The 26,736-nt window shown below is 42.8% G+C and overlaps 1 protein-coding gene and 1 long non-coding RNA gene across 2 annotated transcripts; both read right to left on the bottom strand.

The window, feature by feature from the left end:
* Nucleotides 1–357: 357 nt before the first annotated feature.
* Nucleotides 358–26,394, bottom strand: CCZ1 (CCZ1 homolog, vacuolar protein trafficking and biogenesis associated). Its single transcript, XM_083711648.1, has 15 exons — nt 25,977–26,394; nt 22,722–22,819; nt 21,999–22,092; nt 19,468–19,542; nt 18,668–18,715; nt 16,902–16,985; nt 14,951–15,126; nt 12,892–12,973; nt 12,698–12,759; nt 11,916–12,027; nt 10,129–10,162; nt 9,227–9,344; nt 2,760–2,918; nt 1,830–1,957; nt 358–719 (listed from the first exon to the last, which is right to left on the bottom strand). The coding sequence occupies exons 1-15, from the start codon at nt 26,073–26,075 to the stop codon at nt 664–666; spliced, it is 1,425 nt and encodes a 474-aa protein (XP_083567774.1). The 5' UTR covers nt 26,076–26,394; the 3' UTR covers nt 358–663.
* On the bottom strand, nt 2,925–9,220 carry LOC310831369. The gene is made up of 3 exons (XR_014557817.1): nt 6,822–9,220; nt 6,137–6,354; nt 2,925–5,779 (listed from the first exon to the last, which is right to left on the bottom strand). It is a non-coding gene; the product is annotated as an uncharacterized lncRNA (long non-coding RNA).
* Nucleotides 26,395–26,736: the final 342 nt, after the last annotated feature.

The raw sequence follows: 26,736 nt of genomic DNA, 5'->3' as shown, positions 1-26,736 counted from the left end.
TTTCCCTTTTAGAATGGTTTTTTTGTACTATGTAGTTGATGCATATTTAATTGATCAAGTGATTAACTTGGAGGATTGATCAATCAAGGTGTCTTTATCTGGGCAATAGTTCTACTAGCAATTTATGATGGCTTTGTTTCAAATGCAGACAATCTTTTTTTCTTTTTCTTTTTGGACGTTGCTGTGTGCAAAGTGGGGTATGAATAGCCTGTCCTTAATTTCCTAATGTGGTCAGATATCCCTGTTTCATGAAGGTGGCTATCATCTCAACTTTACAAACATTTTGTCCCCCACAGAAGATGAATGATATAATTTTATAAACTTCTCTCCAGAGTCAAGAAAGAGGAAGAAAGTCCATTAAAATTGTAACAATGACTAATTTTATTTTTCCAGTAAAATATTCACATAACATTATCTGAGAAATGGAATGACACATGTTTAATTCAGACTAATTTTAATTCATTTGCACATAAATACTTTAAAATCTAAAAACGATATGATCAGAATGTAGAGTTTTAGTAGAAATTTGATTCTTACAAAGCAAGTATTGCTCTACTACTGTCATTATTCCAGTCAGTAATATGACTAATAACCTGTCACAGTAAACCAGAATTCTTTCAGGATATTTTAAAGCCGTCTTCAAAAGAGTTTGCCCCCAGCTGATCAATCCAAGAAGAATATATTGTTGAACTGTGTTGCACAAAGTTTCTTTACTTCTTCTGAGGGGAAAAAAAAGAGGAAATATTATTTTAAGACTTAGAAGTATGGCACTAATTACAAGCTACAAATTGGCTTTATAGTGACGTGATCCGTAAATGTTTTGTAGTCATTTACAGATCATGTCACTGGAAAGCCACACAGCTGGCTTTCTCAAAGGTTCAGCTTAAATTTAAACATCACTGTTGACAGAATAAAATCTAAAAGCCTTCTGCATAACCCCTTCCTCTCCATGCACCATTGTAATGCAAGAAGTGACTCTCAAGAGTCTCCCCCAGCACCCTAATTCAAAAGCATCAATTCTTCGGCGATCAGCCTTCTTTATGGTCCAGCTCTCACTTCCACACATCACTACTGGGAAAATCATAGCTTTAACTATATGGATTTTTGTCGGCAAGGTGGTGTCTCTGCTTTTTAAGATGCTGTCTAGGTTTGTCGTTGCTTTTCTCCCAAGAAGCAGGCATTGTTTAATTTCGTGACTGCTGTCACCATCTGCAGTGATCACGGAGCCCAAGAAAGTAAAATCTCTCACTGCCTCCATTTATTCCCCTTCTATTTGCCAGGAGGTGATAGTTGAAATACTTTATTCCTGTATTGCTCTGCTGCAGTTTCCCTCCCCGTGTCAATTTTAAACTTTAAGCTCCTTGGGACAAAAAGCTGTCCCCTTATGTTTTGTAAAATATAAGGTAAAGGTACCCCTGCCCGTACGGGCCAGTCTTGCCAGACTCTAGGGTTGTGCGCTCATCTCACTCTATAGGCCGGGAGCCAGCGCTGTCCGCAGACACTTCCGGGTCACGTGGCCAGCGTGACAAGCTGCATCTGGCGAGCCAGCGCAGCACACAGAACGCCGTTTACCTTCCTGCTGGTAAGCGGTCCCTGGGGGTGATTTCGAACTGCTAGGTTGGCAGGCGCTGGGACCAAACAACGGGAGCGCACCCCGCCGTGGGGATTTGAACCGCCGACCATGCGATCAGCAAGGTCGTTTTACCCACAGCGCCACCCGCGTCCCCTAAAATATAATGAGTTCTATATATAAGTAATGAAAGTATTTTAATAACACTTAAAAGTGGTAAAACTAAAAAAAACCCCACACTTTAAAAAAAGTTTCTTACCATTCACTTCAATCAGGTTTGCATTTTTCTGATTCAAAATTACATACAGCTCCCGCTGATCAGATTTCTTGCCAACAATCCAGTAGTCACTCATTGCTTTCACTATGATTTCCTCATCATCATCAACCCTAAAAGGAAGAAGGTGGTATGTGGAAATCTTAGGATGCCTCAAATAAGTAACAAAGGAATAAAACAAAGCAAAAGACACAGTAACTAACATATAAAGCAGATTTTAAACATCAGCAAGTGGATCGAGCTTTGGTTTATTGTTTTAGGTTTTCTTCAAGTCTTATAGATCAAGTAATTCTTATATCTGTGGTAGGATCTGTACCACACTGACACAGAATTCCTGGAGAATTTGCTAATATTAGGATCTAGCAGCTTTAATTACTGGGACTGCAAAAAACATTACACACAGTACACCTCCTAACAGAAATTTGCCTGTTCAATTCTGCGGCACCACACAAATTCCATCTAAAATTCTCCAGTTGTGATATGTATGTATGCATGTATTTAGCCAGTGTGGTCTATCTGACAATGTGCTGAGCCTGGATCTGGGAGACCTCTGTTCAAATCTCATCTCACCCATAAATCTACTGGTTTGCTTTCAGAAATTCCTTCATTCCCTGCCTCACTTTCCCTTATCTGTAAAAAGAGGTAATAATATAATGATAGACTTTACAGGTGTGTTTTTTCCCCTGAGGATGAACAGGATAAGGAAACATTACTCACTCAGAATCTTTAGTAGTAGTGAGATTTATAACCATTATCATACTACGGAGAATATTTACACTCCTGGTGTATTACTTTGACTACAGCATTATGGCTAAGGAAGAAGAAAATTGCTTCCAAGTATGCACTGCCAGATCTAACTATGCAAACTGAATGATATTCAGATTTTAACAAAGGCAGGGAAGAATGCTACATCACCTGGTGAAGTCACTGTTGATATCACCAAGAATCTTCATCAAGTCAGGATGAACCGATGTGAGCGAGATATTGGGCGTTCTCCTCAAGTGAATTGTACTTTTCTCTGCTAGGTTCATGTGATTGAAATAGATAAATTTAAATTGAGGTTCCTTCTCCGACCTAGGAAACAAAGAAGGAAATGGTCAAGTAAGCAAGAGGAAGCCATTTTTGCAAAGAGAGTTGAACGTCTATCTAGAGTGGCTTACTACCATATTGCCATATGCTTTAATTTTTAAGTCAGGATCGAAAAATTGTTCCCGGAAGCCATTAAAATATTAGCAGCTGTCAGACTTCGGAGTGATGTCTACGGTTTGCTAATGCCACTTCAGAATCAGGGAATTCAGAAAGGCTAAAGACCTGATCCTGAGAACTGCTGAGCCAGAAACAAAAACAGACAAGAAGTCTGGTGCTGCAGTGCAACACCAGAGAACATGGGGCCTTCACAATTTGTGATACATTTCTAGTGAGGTCCTCAGATTGACCCTGACCAAGTTACCAGAGTTGGGAGATCAGCTTGACTGACAGCCCTTCCCCAAACTGGTGTAATCTAAAATATCAGGAGGGCCAGCATGGCCAATGGTTGCGTGTGGCGGATGTTATAGTCCAGCAACACCTGGAGGGCACCAAGTTGAGGAAGGCTGCCCCAGATGAAATTGGGGGGAATGTTTTCTTTTGGCTAGAAGACCCTAAAATTCAGGTTGGGCTGCAAGGCGTTCCCTGTCCTAAAACAACATCTAGCTGTCCATCTGCTGACATCACGGGGGGGGGGGGAGAGAGCTTTGATCCTGCCACTTTGCCATGGCATTCCCTGCAGACCCCTGCAGCCAGCCAGACTGAACCCTCTACTCATCACCTGGTGAGCAGTGTTCACTCCACACTGGCGAAGCAAAACTGCTCCCCTGCCCCGTGGGTTGACTTTGACAGGTAGGTGGGATTGTTTACCTATCAGCCACCTGACATCATCATGGCCTGCAGAGGTGGGGAGATAAAGAGGTAGCCTGCTGGACTAAAAAGGTTCTCCACCCCTGCTATAGTCCAAGAAGCATTTGTTCAGCAGACCAAGGTCAGGAAATGGTTCAATATTCTGGAGAAAGGTTAGGAAAGCCATGGAGAGCCTTGTATCTTGTCTAACCCAGCACTGTCGACTTTGACTTACAACAGCTCTCCGCAATTTCAGGCATAGGTATTCAACATCACCTGCTGCCTGATTCTATTCACTAGAGATGCCAGGTATTAAATAAGGCCCCTCTGCATGCAAAGCATATCTGCTCCCTCATTGCATTGCAGTCACATCCCAGCTAAGATCTGCTGATGGCTGCTTGCTCCAAATTCAACAGGTCAACATTTGCTAAGCAAAACTACATAGAAGTTTGTTTAAAGTTTTAAAAATATAATACAAACAGACTGCACTTTGAACCACAAAATGCACCTGTAATTAAGAGATTTACAGGCCTGGGGAGGGGAGAATGAAAAAAATTATCTGGTGTCCCCCCCCCCTTGTTTCTGAAAAATTAAAGATGATTTTAAAAAAGCCCTCGCCTTTTCCTGTCCCGCCCCACCCCACCCCCTGGCTTTTACACATTTACTGCAATCTGAGAAACACATGTCAGATCAAGAGCTGGTCAGTTTGATCATTCTAAACTCTACAGATACTAGGGTTGATGCTGTTGTCTACGATTCTGGAAAATCAAATGTATTTTGACATTTGCAGCTTGGTGCTTCCCCTTGCAATAAATGTCACATGACACCTCAAACTAAAGCTGGTTAACTTGCTCTGTACGAGATCAACCCAGCTGTATTAGCACTAAGAGACGCTGCAACAGGTTCTCAGGATGTCACCACATCAAAGTTTAAGGCAGGCTTAATCAGATAAGCTTCCATCACTCTCATCTGCCAGCACCATTTAAAAAAAAGCGAGCAGTTTGGTCCAGTTACAAGCATAACTGACAGCTTTGATAGATTCAACAGTGGGTTTTTTAAAGATGATGAGCAACATATGTCCCCAGGGACAAATAAGCTGACTAAACACACACACACACACACACACACACGTAACTTTAAACTGTGGCTGAATCTCTTAAAAGTCAGTAGACACCATAAATGTTGGGGTTTGGCTACAAGACTGAAAAGCAGCTCAGAAACGGAGCAGGTTATTGGGCATGTGTGTATGGCTCCAAAGCCTTTATAGGGGCCCCAAGGTTTGACTTTTTTTGCTTTTTAAACAGAAGTTTATCTGTCTTTTAAGATCCCAGAAGTCATAAGGGCTGGCTGTAGGTTTTCTGATGTGCTGAACACAAAAGGTCATAGCCAGAAAGCACAAGATGTTCCCTGGGCAATTTTCCTGACCTCCCAGCGCATGAAAATGTGATGTAATCAATAGCAGTAACAAGCAGCTAAGAGACAAAAAAGGCCCCCACCCTAGTGGTTACTGACTTCACTTTGTTTGGTGGGGGCACTCAAAGCAGCCCTGTGAAGAAGAGCTTAAGGTCTGGGAAGGTACGTATGAAACCACTATAGTAACTACAGCTTTTTGGTTTCCTAATATTTTAAGCCTCCTGCCAACACCCCCAGTTAATCACTTGCTTTCACATATTAGTGGCCCCAGCTTTCAGAGAATATGTTTGTGACAAGCCCCTTGAGTCAAAGAAGCTGGGATAGTGGTTTGGTCAGTAGATCTCTTATGGTTTGTTTATATTTTACTTATAAAATTTAAATGGTGTCTCATTACTGTGCGTTTATCTGCATTTTTGCTTGTCCCATGCTCTGAACAGTTTCCCTGCTCATTTCCCAGGGAAAACCCACTCTTTAGTGCTAAATTGGAGTGATCGTCAATCCGAAGAAAACCTGAATTGCCATTTGCTCTGACTGAACACTAAAGAGCAGTTTTCCCTGGAGGAAAGCAGCAGGACAAGAGGAAATGTGGATGACCTGAGGCTTCTGAAGAAAAGGGTCTCAGGAAATAGAACTGTTAACTGTTTTTACTACAGTGGTGCCTCGCTAGACGAAATTAATCCGTTCCGCGATTCTCTTCGTCTAGCGGTTTTTTCGTCTTGCGAAGCAAGCCCATTGACAGCTTAGCGGATTAGTGCTAGAGCTGTCAAGCGGCTTCCAGCGATCAGCTGTTAAGCGGCTTATCAGCGGAACAGCTGATAAGCGGCTTAGCGGCTTAGGAAAAGGGCAAAAAAAGCAAAAAAAAACCGCTGGGGGACGCAAGATTTTTTCGTCTTGTGAAGCAACCCCATAGGGAAATTCGTTTTGCGAAGCGCCTCCAAAACAGAAAAACCCTTTCGTCTAGCGGGTTTTTCGTCTTGCGAGGCGTTCGTCTTGCGGGGCACCACTGTATTTAAAAAAGGAGCCTTACCTTGTGACTTCTTGCATAGTCCAATTGACTTAGTACAACTGCTTTCTCATTCTATTGCAAATAACAAGAGCTAACCTTATCCCCCTCCAAAAATGAACTTTCTTCTTGAGTCACCAGGCAGCAAGTTTAAACGAGTGGCAGGCTAAAAGGGTTCAAGGTTTTAGAGCTCTGGAGCTCAGGGCCCCTCCACCCACCCTTTTTACTGAGCATTCATGGTGAGTTGTGCTCATGAGGTTATTGGGACAGTGACCTGCGACTGCACTTTCAACACCATTTGCGCCTGAAAAGGCTTCAGGACAGTCATACTGCTTCATCTGCAGCAAGTGCCTATCCTGTAGTTTCCTGGTGAAGTCCTGTAACTCTTCAAGCCACAAATGGCAATAAGGCAGTAACAATGGGGAAGCATCCCAGAGCAACTTATAAAGTGGAATTGATGGGTAGACGGTCCAGCACAAACCCACCACTAATGCAGTTTTATTGCCTCAGGCTGCTTCCAGGCGGTCACTGTTTTTGAGCGGGTTTCGATCACATCCCGGAAAAACCAGGCTGTGCAATTAAAGCTGATTTGAAGCTTTTGCAAAACAAACTCACTTCCCCAAAAGATTGGAATTTTTCTAATAAGGCAAGCGATGGGGAAATGCTTTGATGCAACACTGTCTAACCTCCCCACAAACAAATCAGGATGAATGCTCATTAAATAGTCAACATCTCTAAGCAAACAGATCAGGCTTATTAAAGAGGTTGGCTGAACCTTAACAATATGTTGCGGAAGAAACCTGCAACAACAGCAGTGTGGAGGGACCCTTACCAGGAACGGATTTCTGCTGCACATTCATTTTCACCACTGAATAGGTTCCCCTAACCTCAGGAAGCTGTAGAGTCAGCTGTGTGTCTCTCCAAGGAAGCACAGCCATTGAATAGGAGAAGCCTAGCCCTTTTATCACCCTGGTTGTTCAGAAATGAGCTAGGAGGCAAGGTTCTAACCTCTCTCCCCTGCCCCATTCCTCATACATCCCAATATGTGCCATAAAACACCAGTGAAAACTGCATGCTCCTTGCCCCACTGTACTGCTTTGACCATGCAGGGGTGAGTGGGTGGGTGAAGCAACACCATATCCAATTTTTTGAGGCTCCTTTGCTTCCCTGGGGAACATACCTGATAGGACACCTGAGAGGAGACCTGATGGGGCAGTGCAGATCTCTGTGGCCTGGCCCCCTCCCCGTGCATTGCATCCATTTGCCTCCAAACCTGGGATGAGAATGAAACCAACCAAGCAAATCTACCTTTGTCATCCTTGGAGGACAAGGTCTCTTTCTTGACACTAGGGCAAAGTTTGCAAAGAAATGCCTCTTCTATCCAACCTGAAAACAGCCACGAATTGTATAAATGGGCTCCTTATCTCTGTTTCTTTCTGGGGAGCCAATTTATTATAGGGGATGAGAAATAAGGACGACAGGAAAGAGGATGCTGCACTGCCACAAGGTAATAAACTGGAGGTGGGGAACCTTTGGCCCAAAGGTCTAATTTGGCCCACTAGGCATTTCCCCCCAAACCACACCCACATGCCCCACCTTTGATGTCAGGTGTAGTGTCAGGTGTGGGGCAGCATAACTGTCGTCTGAGGGCAGCCATTCCCCCTTTGTACAGTGGTACCTTGGTTCTCAAACTTAATTCGTTCCAGAAGTCCATTCCAAAACCAAGGTGCGCTTTCCGATAGAAAGTAATGCAGAATGGATTAATCCGTTCCAGACTTTTAAAAACAACCTCTAAAACAGCAATTTAACATGGATTTTGCTATCTAATGAGACCACTAATCCATAAAATGAAAGCAATAAACAATGTATTGCAGTCACACAATCAATCAGTCAGTAGCTGAACTGGGTTCCACACAGTCACAAAAACAAAAACAAAACAAAAAGCCACAAAACCCCAAAATAAATAGCTAAAACAGACAGACCTTAGTGTAACACTCAAAACAGAAGTGTGGCACTCAAATCACTTACTTCTGGGGTTGCATTGTTTGGGTTCTAAGTTGTTTGAGAACCAAGGTACCACTGTATTGTATTTCTGTTTGCTTATTAAGACTGTAAGCCTGTAGGTGGGGAGTGTCTTGCTTTGATTCCGTGTAAGCCGCTCTCAGGGGGCCTTTTTGGCCGAAGAGCGGAGTACAAATGCTCCAAGTAAACAAAATTAAAATAACTTTGAAGTCATTTTCCAAGCAGTTTGCACTGACGCCTTTCAGCACCAACCAGCTGATGGGTGCTGAGAGACATCACCTTTGAAGTCCATTTCCAAGTGGTTTGTATTGAAATCACTTTCAAACAGACTTCAGAAGGTGAGGCCCTTTCAAGTTGTCAGCTGCCCTCATTTACCTGCCAAGAGTTGTCCTGCAGGGCCCGGGGGGTGGGGGGAAGGATCCAGTTCCCATCTCTCTATTATATAGAACATTTCCTCACCCAGCTGTAGTCACTGGTGAAGGAACTGTCTTATTCGCTCACAAGTGGTAGACCCAGTTACCTGCTGCATAGCATCGCTTTGCATGCAGCGGGCAAGAAAATAGTACCAGACATGCTGCCAGCCGAAAGGCAACAGAAAAAGAGGTAAGCAGGCCCTCCCTGAAGCTACTGCCCATGTCTGCAAAACCGGCATCTTATAGAATTGTTGTGCTGTATACATTCTTCATTCAGTAGGTAAGAGTGTTTGTCTCTTCAGACAGACAGTGAAGGCTTCTGGGTAAGGACTAATAAATTGGAGGCTCAAAGTTATTTGGGGATAAAATGCAAAGTGGTTGCCACTTGGCCCAATGTAGCTTCTTCCATTCCCAGAAGAACTCAGCTGCTTAGATTGTAAGCCTACAATGTCTTTTTCCACATTGTGACAAGGGCTCTGGGGGCCTTTGTCAGCTGAAGATCAGGGGGAGGGAATGTTTCGAAACTTAAAAATAACACAGAATTTTCAATATGTTGCCATGAATATGATTTGCTTCCTATTTTAGGCAGTTCATAAAATATCTGCGCCCCTGTTAAAAAGCTGATGTTGTGAAACAGAAATAAAGAGAGTACCAACCCTGACATCCTTTTGTTGATGTTGTATTGTTCGCATATATCTGAAGCCAATACTGTGAGCTGAGGCCCGACAATGCTGTCAAGTTTACGGCAAAAATCCAACGTAGGCTGTGTAGAGGCTGTGAAACAGTTTGGGAAAACAAACCAACCAACCATTGATACTTCCCTTCTGTGTGCCACAACCACATCACATTTAGAAGATCACACCAAATATTTACAGCAGGAATTGGCAATCTGTCCACCTCCAGGTGTTGTTGGACTACAGCTCCCATCCTTCCCAAACTCTGGCCATGCTAACTGGGGCTTGATGGGAGCTGGAGTCTCAATGACATTTGGGAGGGCCAATCGTTCCCCAACCCTGATTTTCAGGGATAATGGAGCAGATTCAACTGTTTGTTACACTCGAGGCACTGGGATTCTGTACATGCGGAATAAGAACTCATACCTAAGAAGCCCCACCTGACCAAGAGGTGATGTTAGCACTGAAACAGCTGGAAGATCAGATGATCTAACAATTCTGTGCATAAGAATATTTAAGAACCTACAGCATTTTTTAAAATTGCTGTACTCTGCAGAGTTTCTTATAAGCAATCCTCACTGAATTCAGTTGTTCTTACTTCTGAGTAAACATATATTGGATCAGGCTGCCTCTGTGCTTCTACTCCATTATCCATATTTACCCTCTGATGACTCATTAGCAGAGAAATCTTACTCTTTTGACTTGACACAGTTAAAAAAACAGAAAAATATTGTCATAAGATCCTGGTAAAACTACATACAGCAACATACCATTACAGTTAATGTCCAAATAACCATGGATAATGCTCTAATGTCAGGATTTGTCAAAAACAAAAAGTCTTAAAACTTCCATAGCTGTTTCAAAGAGTATTACTTGATACTCACCATCAATCATAAAGCAGACAGCTGCACTCATAGCCTGCAAGGAACAATACGTTTATCATAATCCGTTTTCTGTCTCATGGATGCACTTGACTATTGGGAGTTAAGCTCTGCTCAAGAATGTTGCTGTACTTTCCTAAAATTTTTAATTCTGGGGAAGCTCCCATGGGACATGGAGATATTTTAGGTGACGCCTTCTGGAAGATCTGCAGCCTTCCTTATGCAGTTGGACTCCCAGTTCCCATCCATACCAGCCAGCATGGCCAAAGATCAGAGATTTTTAAAACTGGAATCCCACAGTATCAGGAGGGCCACAGTTTCCCCATCCCTGGTTAAGACCCAAACCTATGAAGGTCTGACAGGGGTGGAAGAAGAGGAGTGTCATCTAGTCTTCTATCTCTGACCTCTGACTGACAATGGGTATCACACCTACAAGCATCAGCTTTCCCAGGCCCAGGATCTCAGATTCATATGAACTGCAAAATATATACTGTATTGGTCTGAATATAAGCCGCACCCAAATATGAGCCACATATTTAAAATTCAAGGAGGGAAAGAAAAAGAAGACAAAACCCGAATATAAGCCACTCCCTTAAAATTGGTGGCGACCACGTGGTCTGAGGAAAAAATTGCAGCCCTAGAGGGCCCACACGGTGCACTGGGAAATGATGGGGGGGGGCTGCCGAAGGCGCCCCGACACTCCCCTGCAGGACCAGCCCTACAAGGTGCAGCTGGGGGAGGTTTGCATAGGGTGACAGTGGAGGCAGCGGCTCACCCGGGCACCCCCTGTTCCCTAACAGTGGCAGGGGCTGGCTGGGCAAGAAGTGGCGGCACTGGAAGCCACCCACCAGCCCCGCTCGCCAGGGCTTCAGCAGGAGTTAAAGAGTTAAATGGGGGGTGTTTCACTGTATGTCTGTTTCAGCAGCGATATTGGACTTTTTGTAAGGTCGTGAATATAAGCCGCACTTTAACTTTTCATGGTCGGAATTTGGAAAAAAGGTGTGGCTTATATTCGGGTCAATACAGTACTCTAGCACTACACTTTGGTTCCTGTGTGATCTGAAATGAACTCTGAGCTGCATTAGAGCAGGGGTGGCCAACATGGTGCCCTCCACATACTGCAACTACAATTCCTACCAGCCCCAGCCGGCATAACCAATTGTTAAAGCAAATTTTTTGTGCATGGAATAGCTGGTAGTCACTTGTAGCCACGGCTCCTCTTAAAAAAAATAAAAAATCGGGGGGGGGGGGGGCGGTGATGGAAGTTGCAGTTCAACAGCACCACATTGGCTACCCCTGGGTTCAAGTTCTTTGCATCCTCAGAGACCTCTCACAGTTCTTTGCAGCAAGCTGTGGCGTATACATTATCTGCTGGAATTATAAGTCTCCAAAGCCCGGTGTCATTAAAATGCTCCTCTCCTGAAATATGAATGGCAGCTGGCTACTCTCATTGCTAATTGTTATGGTTAACTTGGGGCTTTTCTGTGTTTCCCGAAACAGTACTGCAGTGCATGATGACACAGAGTTGCAATCAAATTTTATGCATGCTTAGAAATACTTCTGATTGTAGTGAATTTACTTCAAAGTAAGTTGGCACAGGACTGCGGCTCTCAGATGGACATAACCGGAAACAATTTTGGGGTTCCTCCCCAGCTCTATAGATCATATCGCCCAGGAAATGAGAGAAGCTGAACTCTTTCACTCAGGGCAAGATTTCTACATACATACCTAATTACAGAATTGGAGTGTAACTTCATTTTTCAGTGAACAGGGAAAGGTGCAACGGTTACCTTATAAACAATTAAATGAAGCTCTTCGTAAGTATCCTCTGTGTTTACAAATATTTTGGGGAATCTACATTTCGCTTCTGGATCATTCAGGTTCAAAGGTCCAGTAAGAAACCTGAAAGGCAAAGATGGGACTTTATTTATTTTGTTTATGTAAAAAACCCTATATACCACCTGTCATCTCCAGGCAGTGTACAAGCAGGTAAAATGGGCTTGATTCAGACACAATGCCAAATTTTAATATCTTTTGTATTTGTATGGTAAAATTCTAAATTGTAATTTTACAACACAAATACAAAAGATGGTATTAAAATTTGGCATTGTGACTGAATCGAGCCCATGCCCACTTGATATTGCATTGAGCCAGTTATAGATGCTGCATAAGCAGGACAGACTACAGCTCAACTCAGAATGGTTTGATATTGATTTCAAACTATTATGGGTTCAGTCCTTTTTAGAGGTGGAGAGACGCACAACTGAACTAATCCACCAAGTTTCCCTTTCCCTTGCCTTTAATTTACTGCAGCATCCGATTCATGTTAATAAGTCAGAGGTTGAAAGGAACTAAATTATTACCTCTGGATAACTGACCTTGTAAAAACAAACCGCAAGCCAAGGTAGGGGGAGCTGGGGCTCACCAGAAGCTGCTGGGCTCCAACTCCCATCATCCCCAGTCAGCATGGCCAATGGTCAGGGATTATGGGAGTTGTAGTCCAACAACACCTGGAGGTTTCGATTCTCTGGCCCGGTGGCAAGAAAGACTACAACAGATGTAAAACTGCTACCTTCCATAGTGCTGTAGGTTTCCGGACATTTCTGTATGTATTGGGGAATCTCTCCCTGCCAACTGAAACAAAAGAGATTGATTGGTTAAGGAAATTTCCCGCCCCCCACTCCTAGGAGGAGAAAAATTGAGCTGTTTTTTAAACAGGAAATAGTAGTAGTTTCCTGTTTAAGTAAGCCAAGCCCCACGACTCACCTCTGGTTCTATATGCCTTGGAAACAGGGATGTGGTGAGATATTTGTATAAAATTCTCATGTCATCTTGTTCCAATCCACTCCTGGAATGTTAAGAAAGACAACATTATAGCACATGATGACAAGGCTGTCCACTGTTTCAAGTAGAGTGGTACCTTGGGTTACATACGCTTCAGGTTACAGACTCCCCTAACCCAGAAATAGTGCTTCAGGTTAAGAACTTTGCTTCAGGATGAGAACAGAAATCGTGCTCTGGCAACGCGGTGGCAGCAGGAGGCCCCATTAGCTAAAGTGGTGCTTCAGGTTAAGAACAGTTTCAGGTTAAGAACGGACCTCCGGAATGAATTAAGTACTTAACCTGAGGTACCACTGTACTGTTAATTGCTTACACATAAAACTGCCACAGCCTGTGTCAAAACAAGCTTACATTTATTGGCCCGCACTTTCTCCACTGATTAACAGCAGCTCTCCAAGGTCTCAGCCAAAGGATCTTTCCCAGTTCTGTGATCGTTTATCGAGAGATGCAGCCTGACTGACTTTCTGAATGGAACTCACGGTGACCTGCCACTGAGCTACAGCCCAGCATCATTAATAAAATCAGGCTACACAGAAGACCCACAAGCTGGTAAAGGCAAAGCCTCACCATTCATAAGTCTTGTGTCTTATGTACAGTATGAACATGACAGGTAAGATGTTAGCTGCTTAATGTAATTTGCAGGAACACCTAACACATCCAAGCTTAGTGTAATGCTTTTGGATCCATGAATATAAACCAGAGAGTGAGCACTGGATTCTGCCAAACTGGGCAGAGTTCTGCAAAGCAGACTCATGCCTTTCTGTTCCAATGAACTTGAAAGTCATGGCTACATTTCCAGTTTCACTAAGCTTCCAAAATAAAGGAATGTCTCCGAATTATAAAGCACTACTTCATTTAATAGCTAGCTTTGACACACAAGCACTGATAAAGTCTCAACCTTGGTTTATAAACAGATTATGGGTAGGCATATGACCTAGAAACTTGAAAAACAAACCTAGGCTTTGGTCCTAAGTTTCTGATGTGAGTCCAGGGCTTAGCTGACTCCAATGGCAGGAGTTCTCATTCCCTATTTCTCACTGTAATGTACAAAGCATGCCCACACAATTTAGTTGCTCTGGTAAGTTTTTGAATGAATTCTATATTTCATTACTGTGGAGCTCCTAATATAAGCTTACTGTAAAAGGGAAGAAGTGAAAAAGGGAGAGGAAGAAAAACAAACTCAGGAAACCCTAATCTGATTTAATTATTTTATGCAGTCATACGTAGATTACTTCTTGTCTAGGCTTGAAGCACACATTAGTTCTTGACTCCTTAATCACTTTTGAATAGGAAACCCTTGAACTGCGACTCTCAAATGAAACTGGATGCTTGGTGCAGCTGTGCCGTGTCAATAAACACCCTGAAAAGAAACACAGCTGAAGGGGAACTGCCAGGTTTAAGTTACAAGGATGCTGCAAACTGTAGACATTTCTTTGTTTCTTTTTAAAATGCAACATTTCATATCCGTGAAGTCATGGTGGCAAAAGAGAGCTGTGGATTGCTGGAAAACATGCCGCCGTTCTAATTTTCGGGTTCCTTTGTTTATTTATACACCTTCATATCTTTTACTTCAAAATTAAAAGACTCTGAAGAATGATATTTTTAGTGCCTCAAGGGACTAATTATTAACAAGATACTCAGAGACTGAGGATGATATCCCATGTTAGTCGTACTCAGAGAAGACCCATTGAAATCAATGAACTTTTTTTTTTTTTAACTTCAGTGCAAGCATGACTAAGGCTGAACAAGTGTTCAGTAGAAGCCACATTTTTCCTTCCTCCTCTACACTACTGATTTCAACGTGGAACAGTTGATGTCAAAGCTTCCTGGACTGCTTTGGACTGATTTTACTACAGAAATCTGCAACGTATCTCTAACAAGGAGATAAACAATGAGATACAAAGTATTGGATATACAAAACTAGGTGCCTTTGAGGGGGTGGATTTAAGGCATTGCCCTGGCATCCATTCACTCAGGTACCTACCAGATGAGCTGATCATTGTAGAGAAAGGCAGTATATTTGACTATGCTCAAACTTTCTTCCATCTTATTGATGAATGACTGGATTTTCAAGTAAGTCATTTTATCCAATGGGAAGAAGCTGATCCCACAAAAAACATCCAGCAGGTCACACGACTGTAAATGAAGTGTTTGCAAGTACTAAAGAATAAACATAGAAAAGCTGTATTAATGACCGCCTTTGTTTAAAAACAGTGGCATGAAAGACATGACAAACACAATCTGGCACAAGTCTCAGGCTCATGCCCTCTCTCCTGTTTAGATGCAAGGTGAGGATATTGAAAGCTTCCATTTCTGCTGTGTTCTAGGCAGAAGTTACCCACTTTCACCCAAACCTCATTAATAAGCCAGGATGAAAGCTATGGTTTGTTGTTACATCTAAACCAAATAGCCCAGCGATGGAGCTCCTTTCCAAATGTTGTTGGACTCCAACTAAGCCCACTTAGGAGTTTGTAACAGGAATTACAAAGAAAACCAATATAAACTGTTGTTCAAACAAAACAAAAAAACAAGGAATGATGGGAGTCCAACATCTGGCGTGCCAGAGGTTCCCCACCTGCAACAGCCAATCCTAACTGCAGGTTCATGACTGACACCAGTGTATTTTTCACATCTGTGTGACAACATCTCACTGACTTATACTACAAATATTGGAAAATGTATTTTGGACTCTCAGAAATATGAAGCCCACCTTTTTCTAGCACACCAGTGGGCAAATTCCTGGGAGGCATGTCTGGGTACTGTATTTCTCTACGGTGAAAACATTAATCAGCAGCTAACAATGCAATACAGTGGTACCTCGGGTTACAGACGCTTCAGGTTACAGACTCCGATGACCCAGAAATATTACCTCGGGTTAAGAACTTTGCCTCAGGATGAGAACAGAAATTGCACGCTGGCGAGACAGTGGCAGCAGAAGGCCCCATTAGCTAAAGTGGTGCTTCAGGTTAAGAATAGTTTCAGGTTAAGAACAGACCTCCAGAACAAATTAAGTTCTTAACCCGAGGTACCACTGTAAGGGCATGGGTCAAGGCAGTGTGGCACTTGATACCACTGTGTTGCTTCTTTGTCACCCGGCTGGAAGCAGACGGCAGGAGAGGCAACCGGCCATTGCAGAATAGAAGCCTCAGAGGACAGATAGCCGGATAAAAGAAGTACTTCTGGAGTACAGGAAACTGGTCACAAAAGGAAGAAGGTGGACAGAGGAGAGCTGGAAATTAAGAGGAACAAAAAGGAATACAGGAAAATTGCCCTTGCCTCAGAGGAGGCAAAGACAAGAGGTGAAGGGGAAAGTAAGAGGAGAAACTAGAGTTGTGGAGCCTGCTGGGGAGTCATGTGAAATGAAAGAAAATGCATTCAGGAGTAATAGGAACTACTACAATACAGAAATCTGTAGTATAGCATCCTGTAAGGAAAGGACTGCCCAAGCTCTGAGAGTAGCTTATGAATTAAGGGAGACTGGGGCTCTGCATATTTTATGGAACTTAATAAGGGGGCAAGATGCTAAGAACAGGATCATGCAGGTCTGCTACATCACTCAAATTTAACTGCTACGTTCTAGCAGTTATCATTTGGCTAAAAATAAAGCTGATCCCCACTAGTCTTTAGTCATATTCACATTTTAAGTACTACAAACAAAACACATTTTTAGCATCACTCATGAAAGCAACAGACTTACAGCTCACACCCAGTTGCAAGTGGGTGAAAAGGTTTCAGAAGTGCAAGCAGGTTTCTTAAAAATTATAAAATTATGTTGGAGGATGCACACAATTTTTTTAAAAAAAAGATTTTAGAGCAAGGCATGTCTGCTTTCAGAGCATTCTACACCCAAGACAACACAGATCATCAGGCCACCAGAGCTGAACAAGCTGCCAAATTCTAACACTCTATTGCTGCTTTGATAATTAAAAACTTACCCGATGGAAGAATTTCTCTAGTCTGTCTTTTAGTACTCTTACACCTCCATCTTCCATGGCTTTTCGGAATGTTCCATTAAAAAGCTAAGGATTATTGGGGGGCGGGAGGGAATAATTGAGAGTATTGAGTCATTACAAGCACATACACTAATCAAGATATAATCAAATGACAAAGGAAGTAGAAGTGCTAATCCAGTTCCCTAATTTTAGATGCTTTAGGAGCAATAAATTTGCATTGCACTTATTCACATACAGAAAGATTGTAATTAAGGTGAAGCACCAGATTTCTGCAATATCCTCCCCATTTCCTGCACACACCTTAACCAGCATATTGTGCAAATTATGCAAATAGCAACCACTACCTGTTAAGTTGTGGGTGAACATATCAGATGACACAGCGATTCTTCAAACAGCTCTTGTTTATTCACAGGTCAGAACAGAACTGAACTGAACTGAAGGGTTCAGTCAGCCTGCTTATATAGAGCTCCAGTACAATGTTACTGTAACAACTTTCTAAAACTATCCAATCACTGAACGTCACTTTTGACCCTTCATTTGCATAACTATCTACAGTATCCCCCTGCTGGCCCAGGGTGAGAACTTCAGTACATAACACTACCTATGTAGGTTTGTGAGAGACGAGTTTACATGACTTGAGCCAAGACAGACATGTATTTGCTCAACTAGCAGGCTGGTTTGCAAGGCAAGCTAAACTTTGGCAGCTTTGAATGAATTTGCAAACTATGGTTTGCCACAAACCAGGAAGGGAGAACCACAGAAATCACAGGAGTTGAAAGGTCCTTAAATGCTTATCCACACAGTGCCAAACAGTGGTCCAAAACAGGATCCAAAGAACACTGCATCTGGTGCTGCACACCTTTTTAGTTTTGTGCAGAAGCACATGGCAAGCTATTTTTTAAACAGAAAAGACTTTCCAAAGTGTTTTGGCATGCGAAGATGTCTTCACTTCAAGGAATGAAATCCGACTGGGCACACCCAAATGTTTTTTGCACATTGAAATTATCTCTCCATGTGTCAACACTGTCTCATAGGGTTAGCAATTTTTGAAAAGGGGAAAAATGCACATTACACATTATAAAGTCAATGCTGTATCCAGCCAATAATCAGCTAATTGCAACAGTCCTTTGCCAAAACAGAAGTAGGAATTTGATGTTCACAGAAAATGTCAATGTTGCTGCCATTTTGAAGAAACTGAGATACCCCACCCAGCCTGTTACTTTGAGTGGGACCATCTGGCATCTCCCTTCCCAGAACTGTTTCCTGCAGAGGCCATAATACCTGAATTTGCTCCCTACCCCTTTCCCCTTCTCTTAACTTCTCTATCAGACTGTAAGCCACTATTTTAAATTACAAGCAACTCCCAATTTACACGGGGGTTACGTTCCAAGGCACCATGCATTTAAGTGAAATTGGGTATATTTGAAACACCACTGAAAAAGCCTGCAAATACCCTTTTTGTGACGTTTTTGGGTCACTTCCGGGTTTGGCATGGTCGAGCAGGTATCGGATGTGCCTAAAACAGTTGCTCTCTGTATTAACTTCCATGAGTACAATTGTCAGAAAGGTGGCTTATGAACGTAGTAAATAAAGTGTTCAGCATCGAAGAGATGCTTCTGCGACCCAAACTTTGGAAAAGAATGGCACTCCATGAATCAAAGAGTATGATCGGGTTCTGCTATGGAGGTGCGAAGACGGCTTCTCACACCCCAGCATGAAAACTGACAAAAATCATAGATCGAACTTACCTTGTACATGTTATAACACTGCTGTAACACTGAGCTATACACTTTGTCCTGTAAGATAGCCAGAATCAAAGAGTTACTACAAGAAGAATCCTATGAGGTCATCATTTAAAAGGTTGCTTTTCTCAGTCGAGGCATCAAGAAAAACAGTGCTGCAGCACTGATAACATCAGATCCAAGAAATAATTAATAATAATAATAATAATAATAATAATAATTTATATCCCACCCTTCCCAGCCAAAGCTGGGCTCAGAAAACATATAGCAGTTGAAGAAATGCTGCACAAAGTTCATAGCCATTGCTGAGAGATCCTTATCTGAGGTTAGCTCATATTTTCCCAGCAGCAGGTATGCTGTGTGCGGATCACTGTTCAGGTGAGGTCCACCTGAGTCATATTCTGGGCAGAGGGCACAAATACTCTAACTTTGCCATTGGCATCTGTATACGTCTCTAGAGACAATGGAGTGCACCTGCAGGGGTGAAGTCAAACTGCTGGAGAATCACAGAGGATGCTGTTACTGAAAACCGGTAACTTCTAACTGCTGCTTCCTGCACTGTTTTTGCTGCGTTAGCAGCAGCAAAGTGACCTCTCCAGGGCACAAGCCTGGGCATTGTGTGCAGAGACAAGAAGACCCCTCTCTCGGCCTTGCTGATGTGATCCAAAGAAAGCAGAGCAACACATAGGCACCAGCTTGGCTGCAGGATTTGCTGGAAGGCGCCATCCAACCAGAGACCCAAATACGGCACACTGTGGACAGGTGGGGAAGGAGAAACAAAAAGCACAAGCGATGCTAATAATTACCAGTAACTCTTCTTCTTGATACTCAACAACCGGTTTACCATCTTTGTGTTTTTCTACTATGGGATTCCGTACAACCTTGAAAGTGGAACAAAACAGATGTTATTCATTGATTTAGAGTTGCTGGCTCAAGGTGATCAGCAATACATCAAAAGGAGAATCAAATACAAAAGGGAGACTAAATCTCTAACAGTGAAATCCTATGTATGCATCCTTGGGAGTCCTATTCAATGGCTTATACCTAGGAAAACATATGTTACCCGACACCAACTTATTCTTTTGAAGCCAAACTAATGGAGACCTCTCTGTCTAATTTATTCAAGTCTGTAGTGTATCTATTATATTTTTATTTATTTAATAAAATTTGTATCTCACTGAACTGTAAATAAAACCTCTAAGCAGTTTACATAGAAGATACATTAGAATCGCCAATCAAAATCAGTGTTAAACGCAGGTTTCTAAAAGCAAAATGAATAAAATCAACCATTAAATTATGCATTCTAAAGTAAAGTTGCAGATTAAAATGCACATCAGCTTTACATGTCTGGGTAGGCTGGTCTAAACAGAAATATTTCAGCAGGTTCCAAAAACAATACAGTGAAGTCACCTGCCTGAGCAGTGAGCAGAGAGTTGCAGAACACAGGAGTTGCCACACTAAAAGACCGTTACAAGTGTGGAACAAACATAATGTGTCACTTGTATATCTGCTCAGTGGCTGAGCAGACATATCTGAGGTAATACAATCCTTTAAGTAAACTGGTCCCAAGCTCTTATGGGCTTTGCATACTAACACCTTCAATTTGGGCCAGTAACAAATCAGCAGCCTCTGCAGCTCTCTGAGCAACTTGTGACACAGGTTGTCCATTTGTTTCCAAACTCAGTGTAAACTCAATTTAAAGTGCTGGTGTTAATTTTTAAAGCTCATAGTGCCTGTAATGGCCTAGAGCCAGGTTACCTCAAGGACCACCTTCCTTGAGAACCCAAAGACTGGCTTTATTGTCACCACAGGCAAAGGGTGTTTATGGTGGTGGCCTCATACTCTATTAAGAGAAGTCCGTTGGGCTCCCTCTCGTCCCACTTTTAAACAGGCTTTGGATACCTACTAGTTCAAAGCATTTTTAATGCCTGCTGCTCTATTTTTATTTGGTTATTTTATTTGGTTTTATCTGAATGCTGTGTCAATTTGAAGATCTCCTTATACTGGTCCACAACAGAAAGTGTCCTTTCCTACTGCATCACGGTGTGGTACGCTGGTTTGACATCAACTGATAGGAAGTGCCTACAGAGGGTGGTGAATACAGCACAAGATATTATAGGCTGTCCGCTGGATGAAATAGCGGAAGAAGGTTGCCTCAGGAGCGTGAGGAAAATTCTCAGGGATGATTCACACCCTGGCCGGCACTTTCTGGATCTCCTGCCCTCGGGCAGAAGATATAGAAGCATGATTAGTCATGCCAACAGGGTAAAGAACAGCTTCTATCCATGGGCTGTTAGGCTGCTGAATGAAAAGATAACAACAGGGCAACTGACTTTTGGTGCGTGTGCGTCAGTAAATGAGGGGAATTAAGACTAAGAGAGCTGCGTGGGGGGTGCTCATGTAATCTCACTGTATACAAGTTGTAGAAGTGACAATAAAGTATTTCAAATTTCAATTGTTTTAATTGCATGGTTTTATTGTTTATTTTGATGTTTTACAATGCAGTCCTAGAGATCAGAAGAACTGAGATCAATAGAACCTACCCCAGGAAAGTGTAGAATATTAAAGCCTTAGTGTTGCAAATTGTAATTGATTTTGTTCTTTTTTCTATTCCAAAGGGCCTTTTGAGTATAACTATTTATAGAAAAGCATAAAATAATTATGCTGTTTCAAGTTCTTCCCTTCCACCACATAACCTCCAAAATACTACAGTATTTGAGGAGCATAATTTCATGTCATCTTTGAGAAGGTACTATGGCATGCAATGCTTAATATCTGAACACTGGAGATGTAGATTTAATCCTTGCTTAGCTATATGGTTCACAGGATAGCCTCTGGCTAATGCTGATGCTGGATTATGGTGCAAGGATACTTTCAGGGCCAGATCAAGACATTTTGCTGCCTGAGGTAGAGCAGCAAATGGTGTTCCCTGCATCTGCACCCCACTCCCACTTCCCAAGCCAATGAAAGTCAAGTTATTTTGGTACCGGAGATAATTATTTCACAAACAGCTCTCTTCCTCCTTGCCATTAAAAGTACGGTAAAAATACATTAAATAATGAACAATCTACCAGCCTTTCATGACAACCCAAATTTGCTGCCACACTACCCAATGGTAGGGCTGCCCCTGCGGGAGCCATTTACAAATAAGCAATGAGAGGGAACACAAGCAAATTATGCTTCCCCTCTCCATTTTTCCATTCATGTCCAAAAGGGGAAGATGTGCTTTCTCCCAATGTAAAGTCAGAAGGCTCCTCTCCCCGCTTTAGAATACTCAAAGCAGCTTTGATAAATCCTAAATAAATGCTTAATAAAACAGTATCATGCATTTAGGTACCATAACCATCCAGAAATTTTCTTCAGGTTCATTGAAGAACTGTCTATTTTTCTGGGTGTGTAGGGATTTTGCTGGTTTTGAAGGACTAAAGGTCCTAAAAGAGGAAAATATTACATGAATGAACACATTGGAGTGTTAACCCTTACCTGTTAACTAGGGATGCAACATATAATTGACAAATTGATTTTAAAATAAATAATCTAAATATATACTCTAATTAACTGAACAGAAGACCTGTTGGTGACTCCTAAAACACATAGGTGCATCATCAAAGAACAATAAATGCATGCTTCTTGTTTCAGAACTACTGTTTTGTCAATAAGTAAGGATAATCTGTGTGACAACCAGTGTGGTTTATTGATTAGGGTGTGGACTAGGTCCAGGAAAACCCAGGTTCAAATTCCCACTCAGCCACAAGGCTTACTTAGGTTAGCCGTTCTCTCTCATGCTAATCTACCTCACAAGGTGAGGATAAAAAGCGGGTGGTGGGAGGAAAGGCATGCTATAAAAGCAAAAAATAAAATAAAATAAAACTTACATGATTAATTGACTAAGATTTCTCTAAATTGGCTCACAACCTACAACTAATAAAAGTATAATACCAGATTGCCTAGCAACATGCTTTTTAAAGCTTATTTGTAAATGCACCTAACACATTTTAGGTGCCTTATAAATAATTAAATCATAAATAAATGGGATAGGAAAAAATGTGGAACTTAGTACCTTGTGAATTGAACTATGGCTTCACATAAACCAACACTTCTAATTTTTTCATTCTTTTCAACTTCATTGGGGTAATAAAAAAGAATCTTCTTTTCTTCCTGAAGTTAGAAAAGTAAACAGCAACGATTAATACAAAATAAAAAGGTAAAGGTAAAGGTACCCCTGCCCGTACTGGCCAATCTTGACAGACTCTAGGGTTGTGCGCCCATCTCACTTAAGAGGCCGAGGGCCAGCGTTGTCCAGAGACACTTCCGGGTTGCGTGGCCAGCGTGACAAAGCTGCATCTGGCGAGCCAGCGCAGCACACGGAAACGCCGTTTACCTTCCCGCCAGTAAGCGGTCCCTATTTATCTACTTGCACCCGGGAGTGCTTTCGAACTGCTAGGTTGGCAGGCGCTGGGACCGAGCAACGGGAGCGCACCCCGCCGCGGGGATTCGAACCGCCAACCTTTTGATCAGCAAGCCCTAGGCACTGAGGCTTTTACCCACAGCGCCACCCGCGTCCCAAATACAAAATAACTATGTTCAAATAAAGTTATCTAAATTAAGTCCTGACACCTCACAGTGTAATTGTAGTACGTATGCCTTTCATAGTAATACACTTTAAGGATTCAGCCAAATGATTAAAAAATGCCTTTCTGCCAAATCCAGTGTGCATCTTACTTTGTTGTTTACTATAGTGCATCTATTAGAAACATTTTTTAAAGCCCTGGGAATTTATAGATGCACATGTAGAACATAGGTGAAGATGACAAGGAGCTATTTATTCAGGACAAAATTATCCAACTAGTATAGGTACATCCACAGTTGTCAAAGTGAAAGGAAACTTCCATGTGGAATGCCAATACAATCTCTTTCGATACAAAAGCATCCCATTTTCGTGGCTGTCAGAAGGTCATCTGTATGACCATAGCTGTAAGATTGGCCCTCTGTGTTAGCCCAATGGCCCATGTAGTCCAGCATCCTGTTCTCACAGTGGCCAACCAGATGCATACAGAAAGCCTGTTAGCACGACCTTTGGTATGTATTTTAGATTCAAGGGAGGGTGCGCTTTTTTATTCTACAGTGGACCCTCAAGTTACGTACCGCTCTGGATATGTAACTTTCGGGTTGCAAACGCAGTAAATCTGGAAGTGTATACTGTACTTCTGGGTTTCACCGCGAGCATGCGCAAAAGCGCTCTGTGCGCTGCACGCATGTGCAGAAGCGCTCTGCGCACTGCGTGCATGCGCAAAAGCACTCTATCGCACTGCATGCATATGCAGAAGCGGTTCCTCCAGTTACAGACTTTTCAGGTTTAATTTGTATCCGGAGGGTCCACTGTATATAGATTGCCTAGAAAATTTAAGAAATAATACTGTTAACTGCAACTACATCTAAGGATAGCTATCGTTCTACGCCATGGGAGGTTCATCTGGTCTCCTTGCTTTTCATTTTCCACTATCTGCTTAAGACAGTTTTGTTTAGCCCCCCACTCCCCCCCCGCTCATTCATCAATGCTTTTTAAAAAACTGATCTGCCCACTGTACTCTTTTATGACCATATTAAAGTTTTTTTTAATGTAATTTGAATTTGTCTTATGAATTTATTCCCATTCACCTAAGCACACTCTCTTAGAATGTAGGATATAAAACATCTTAAATAAATAATGCACAACACCACAAAGATCCCAGGTTTAAGTAAATGTTATACCTGGATCTTGTTCTACTGCCATCTCCACCCTACAAGACAACCTAAAGTCTCGAAAGCTGGTGATGCATTGGTTGCATTAGATAGGCTTGCATTAGAAATTAAACACATACCATACACTTACAACACATTTAAAGGGCATTCTGGAGACCATAGTTTACCCTCCACAAATCTACAATTTCCTGCATCCTTGACAAACTACAGTTCCCAGAATCCTTTGAAGGGGGAATTCTCAAATTATTTGAATGTGATTAAAAGGTATGTGCGTGCATATGAGCATGCAGGCAGAGCAAATACATTTTAACTCATGTTCGGCGCTTAAAGAGAAAAATGTAGGCACTTTAACAACTGTTAAATAGCACCAATCAATTAATTAATTTACTTCCCTCTTGCGCCTAATCAAGGCCACTCTTTATTAAAAGTTTTCAAAAATGTTGTTTTGCACTGCTAAACTCTATGCTACGCCTGCAAGGAGGTTCTTTTTAAATGCGAGGATTCTTTTCCTTTTCTGAAAAATAAGAAAATAAGCTTTACAGAGAATAATTAAAATTGCCCAGAATGTTATTGGGCTCCAACTACCAACCCTGGATGAGATCTTCACGACTCGCAGCTTGAAGAAGTCACACAATATCCTGAGAGATCCCACCCATCCTGCTCACAACCTCTTTGAACTGTTGCCTTCGGGCAGAAGATACAGGACAATGAAAACACGAACCACACGCCTTCTGAATAGTTTCTATCCAAGAGCTCTGATTGCACTAAATAATGATCTCAGGGCCAGTTGTAAGAAATAGCAAGCAGTGAGTAGTAAGGAATGAGATAGGTTTTAGGTTATGCTATGCTTCAAATAGGTTATGTTATATTCTGGAATATGTTATGTTCTAATAGATTATGTTTGCATAGGATGAGAGTGTTGGAGATACGTGCGAATGTGTATGTGAATCCGGTCTCGGGTGTTTGATTTTCGTTGTTGTGTATACTGTGTATATACGGACAATGACAATAAATTTATCTAATCTAATCTAAAAATTTTTAAAAAACAACACTGTAATATAAAAGATTTTAAAACGCTTTTCTGGTTTAAAAACAAAACAAAACATTATGATTCGACCTATTTGCCAAGCAGCATGTCATTTTAGAGCCTTTGGGCTGAGAGACTACTTCCTCGGATCTGCCCCCCCCTGTCTACTCCAGGGCTACGCCACCGCGCTACGTCGTAGCCTCGCTGGTTTCCGACGTGACGTTTACCCGTGCGCTAAATATCGATCCGGGCTTAACTGCATCGAGCATCTGCGAAAACAAACCCCTTTGCATTTCCTTCCTGAGGCTGGCTTTGCAATTCGCTGCGTTGCTATCTTTGGAAAATCCAATAAAAATCGATGTATTTATTTTTTTAAAGGGAGAAGCGAAGGAGAGTAAATGAGAGCAATAAAACCAACAACCATAAGGACGCTTCCCCTCCCTCTTCGGAGCCTGCCACCCCCCCCCCCCGTTTCGCAGCCTTCGCCCCTCAGACTGAAGGGCCGCTTTCTCTCTCCCCCCACCACCTCCAAAGTCGCCCCCTTACCTCGCCTTCTTTGGGGCCCAGCCTGGGGTTGTAGATGAAGAAGCTGAGCAGGGCCGGCGCCAGCTGCTTCTCTTGCCCGGCTCCCCCGGACGCCGCCATCCTGGGCCTGAGGGGAGAGCCTCGCCTGCTGGGCCCGCCTGACTCCGCCGCCGCCGCCGCAGCCGACCATCGGAGGAGGAGGCGGGGGGGGGGAGCGGCTCTCAGGCGCCTGCCGCTGCCGGCCAAGGAGCTCCCCTCACGGGCACCGATCCGCGCCTCGCCGCCCCCGACACTTCCGCCGCTTCGTCCGCCCCGGAAGGGATGCGGCGGCGCCGACCCGGGCCTGCTCCCTTCGCCTCCCGGTTCCCTCGCCGCGAGGGCCGCGGGGCGAAGAGGCCGAGAGGGTGGCCTTGAAGGGGGGGGGGGGGTCGGTGTCTCTGCCAAGGTCTGAGGCGCCTGAGAAGCGAGGAAGAATGGGAGAATCGTGCTTTTGTGTTTCTCCCTCCAAATTGCTTATTTTTATTTATGGAAATTATATGCCGCCCTATACCCGGGGCGGGTCTCAATGTACTCAAGCACTAAACAGGAACCCAAGGAGCATAGCTGTCAACGTTTCCCTTTTTTAAAAAAGGGAAATTCCCTTATTCCGAATAGGATTCCTCGCAAGAAAAGGGAAAAGTTGACAGCTATGCAAAAGAGAGGCACTCTGCACATGCTCAGAGGGACCCTGGTTAGTTGGTGTGGCCTAGGGTTGAGCTCTGCTTGGCTCAGGTTGCAATCC

The sequence above is a fragment of the Podarcis gaigeae genome (genome assembly GCF_964106915.1).
Source record: "Podarcis gaigeae genome assembly, chromosome: 14".
NCBI classification, from domain to species: Eukaryota; Metazoa; Chordata; class Lepidosauria; order Squamata; family Lacertidae; genus Podarcis; species Podarcis gaigeae.
This window is presented reverse-complemented; position numbering and strand designations above follow the sequence as displayed.

What these genes read in the sequence shown, in the direction of transcription:
- CCZ1 (XM_083711648.1), bottom strand. Translation starts at nt 26,075, where the DNA reads ATGGCGGCGTCCGGGGGAGCCGGGCAAGAGAAGCAGCTGGCGCCGGCC. An exon ending in TGGGCCCCAAAGAAGGCGAG is followed by an intron (nt 22,820 to 25,976) that starts GTAAGGGGGCGA and finishes TTCTAACTTCAG; the next exon opens with GAAGAAAAGAAGATTCTTTT. An exon ending in AAACCTGATTGAAGTGAATG is followed by an intron (nt 720 to 1,829) that starts GTAAGAAACTTT and finishes TTTTCCCCTCAG; the next exon opens with AAGAAGTAAAGAAACTTTGT.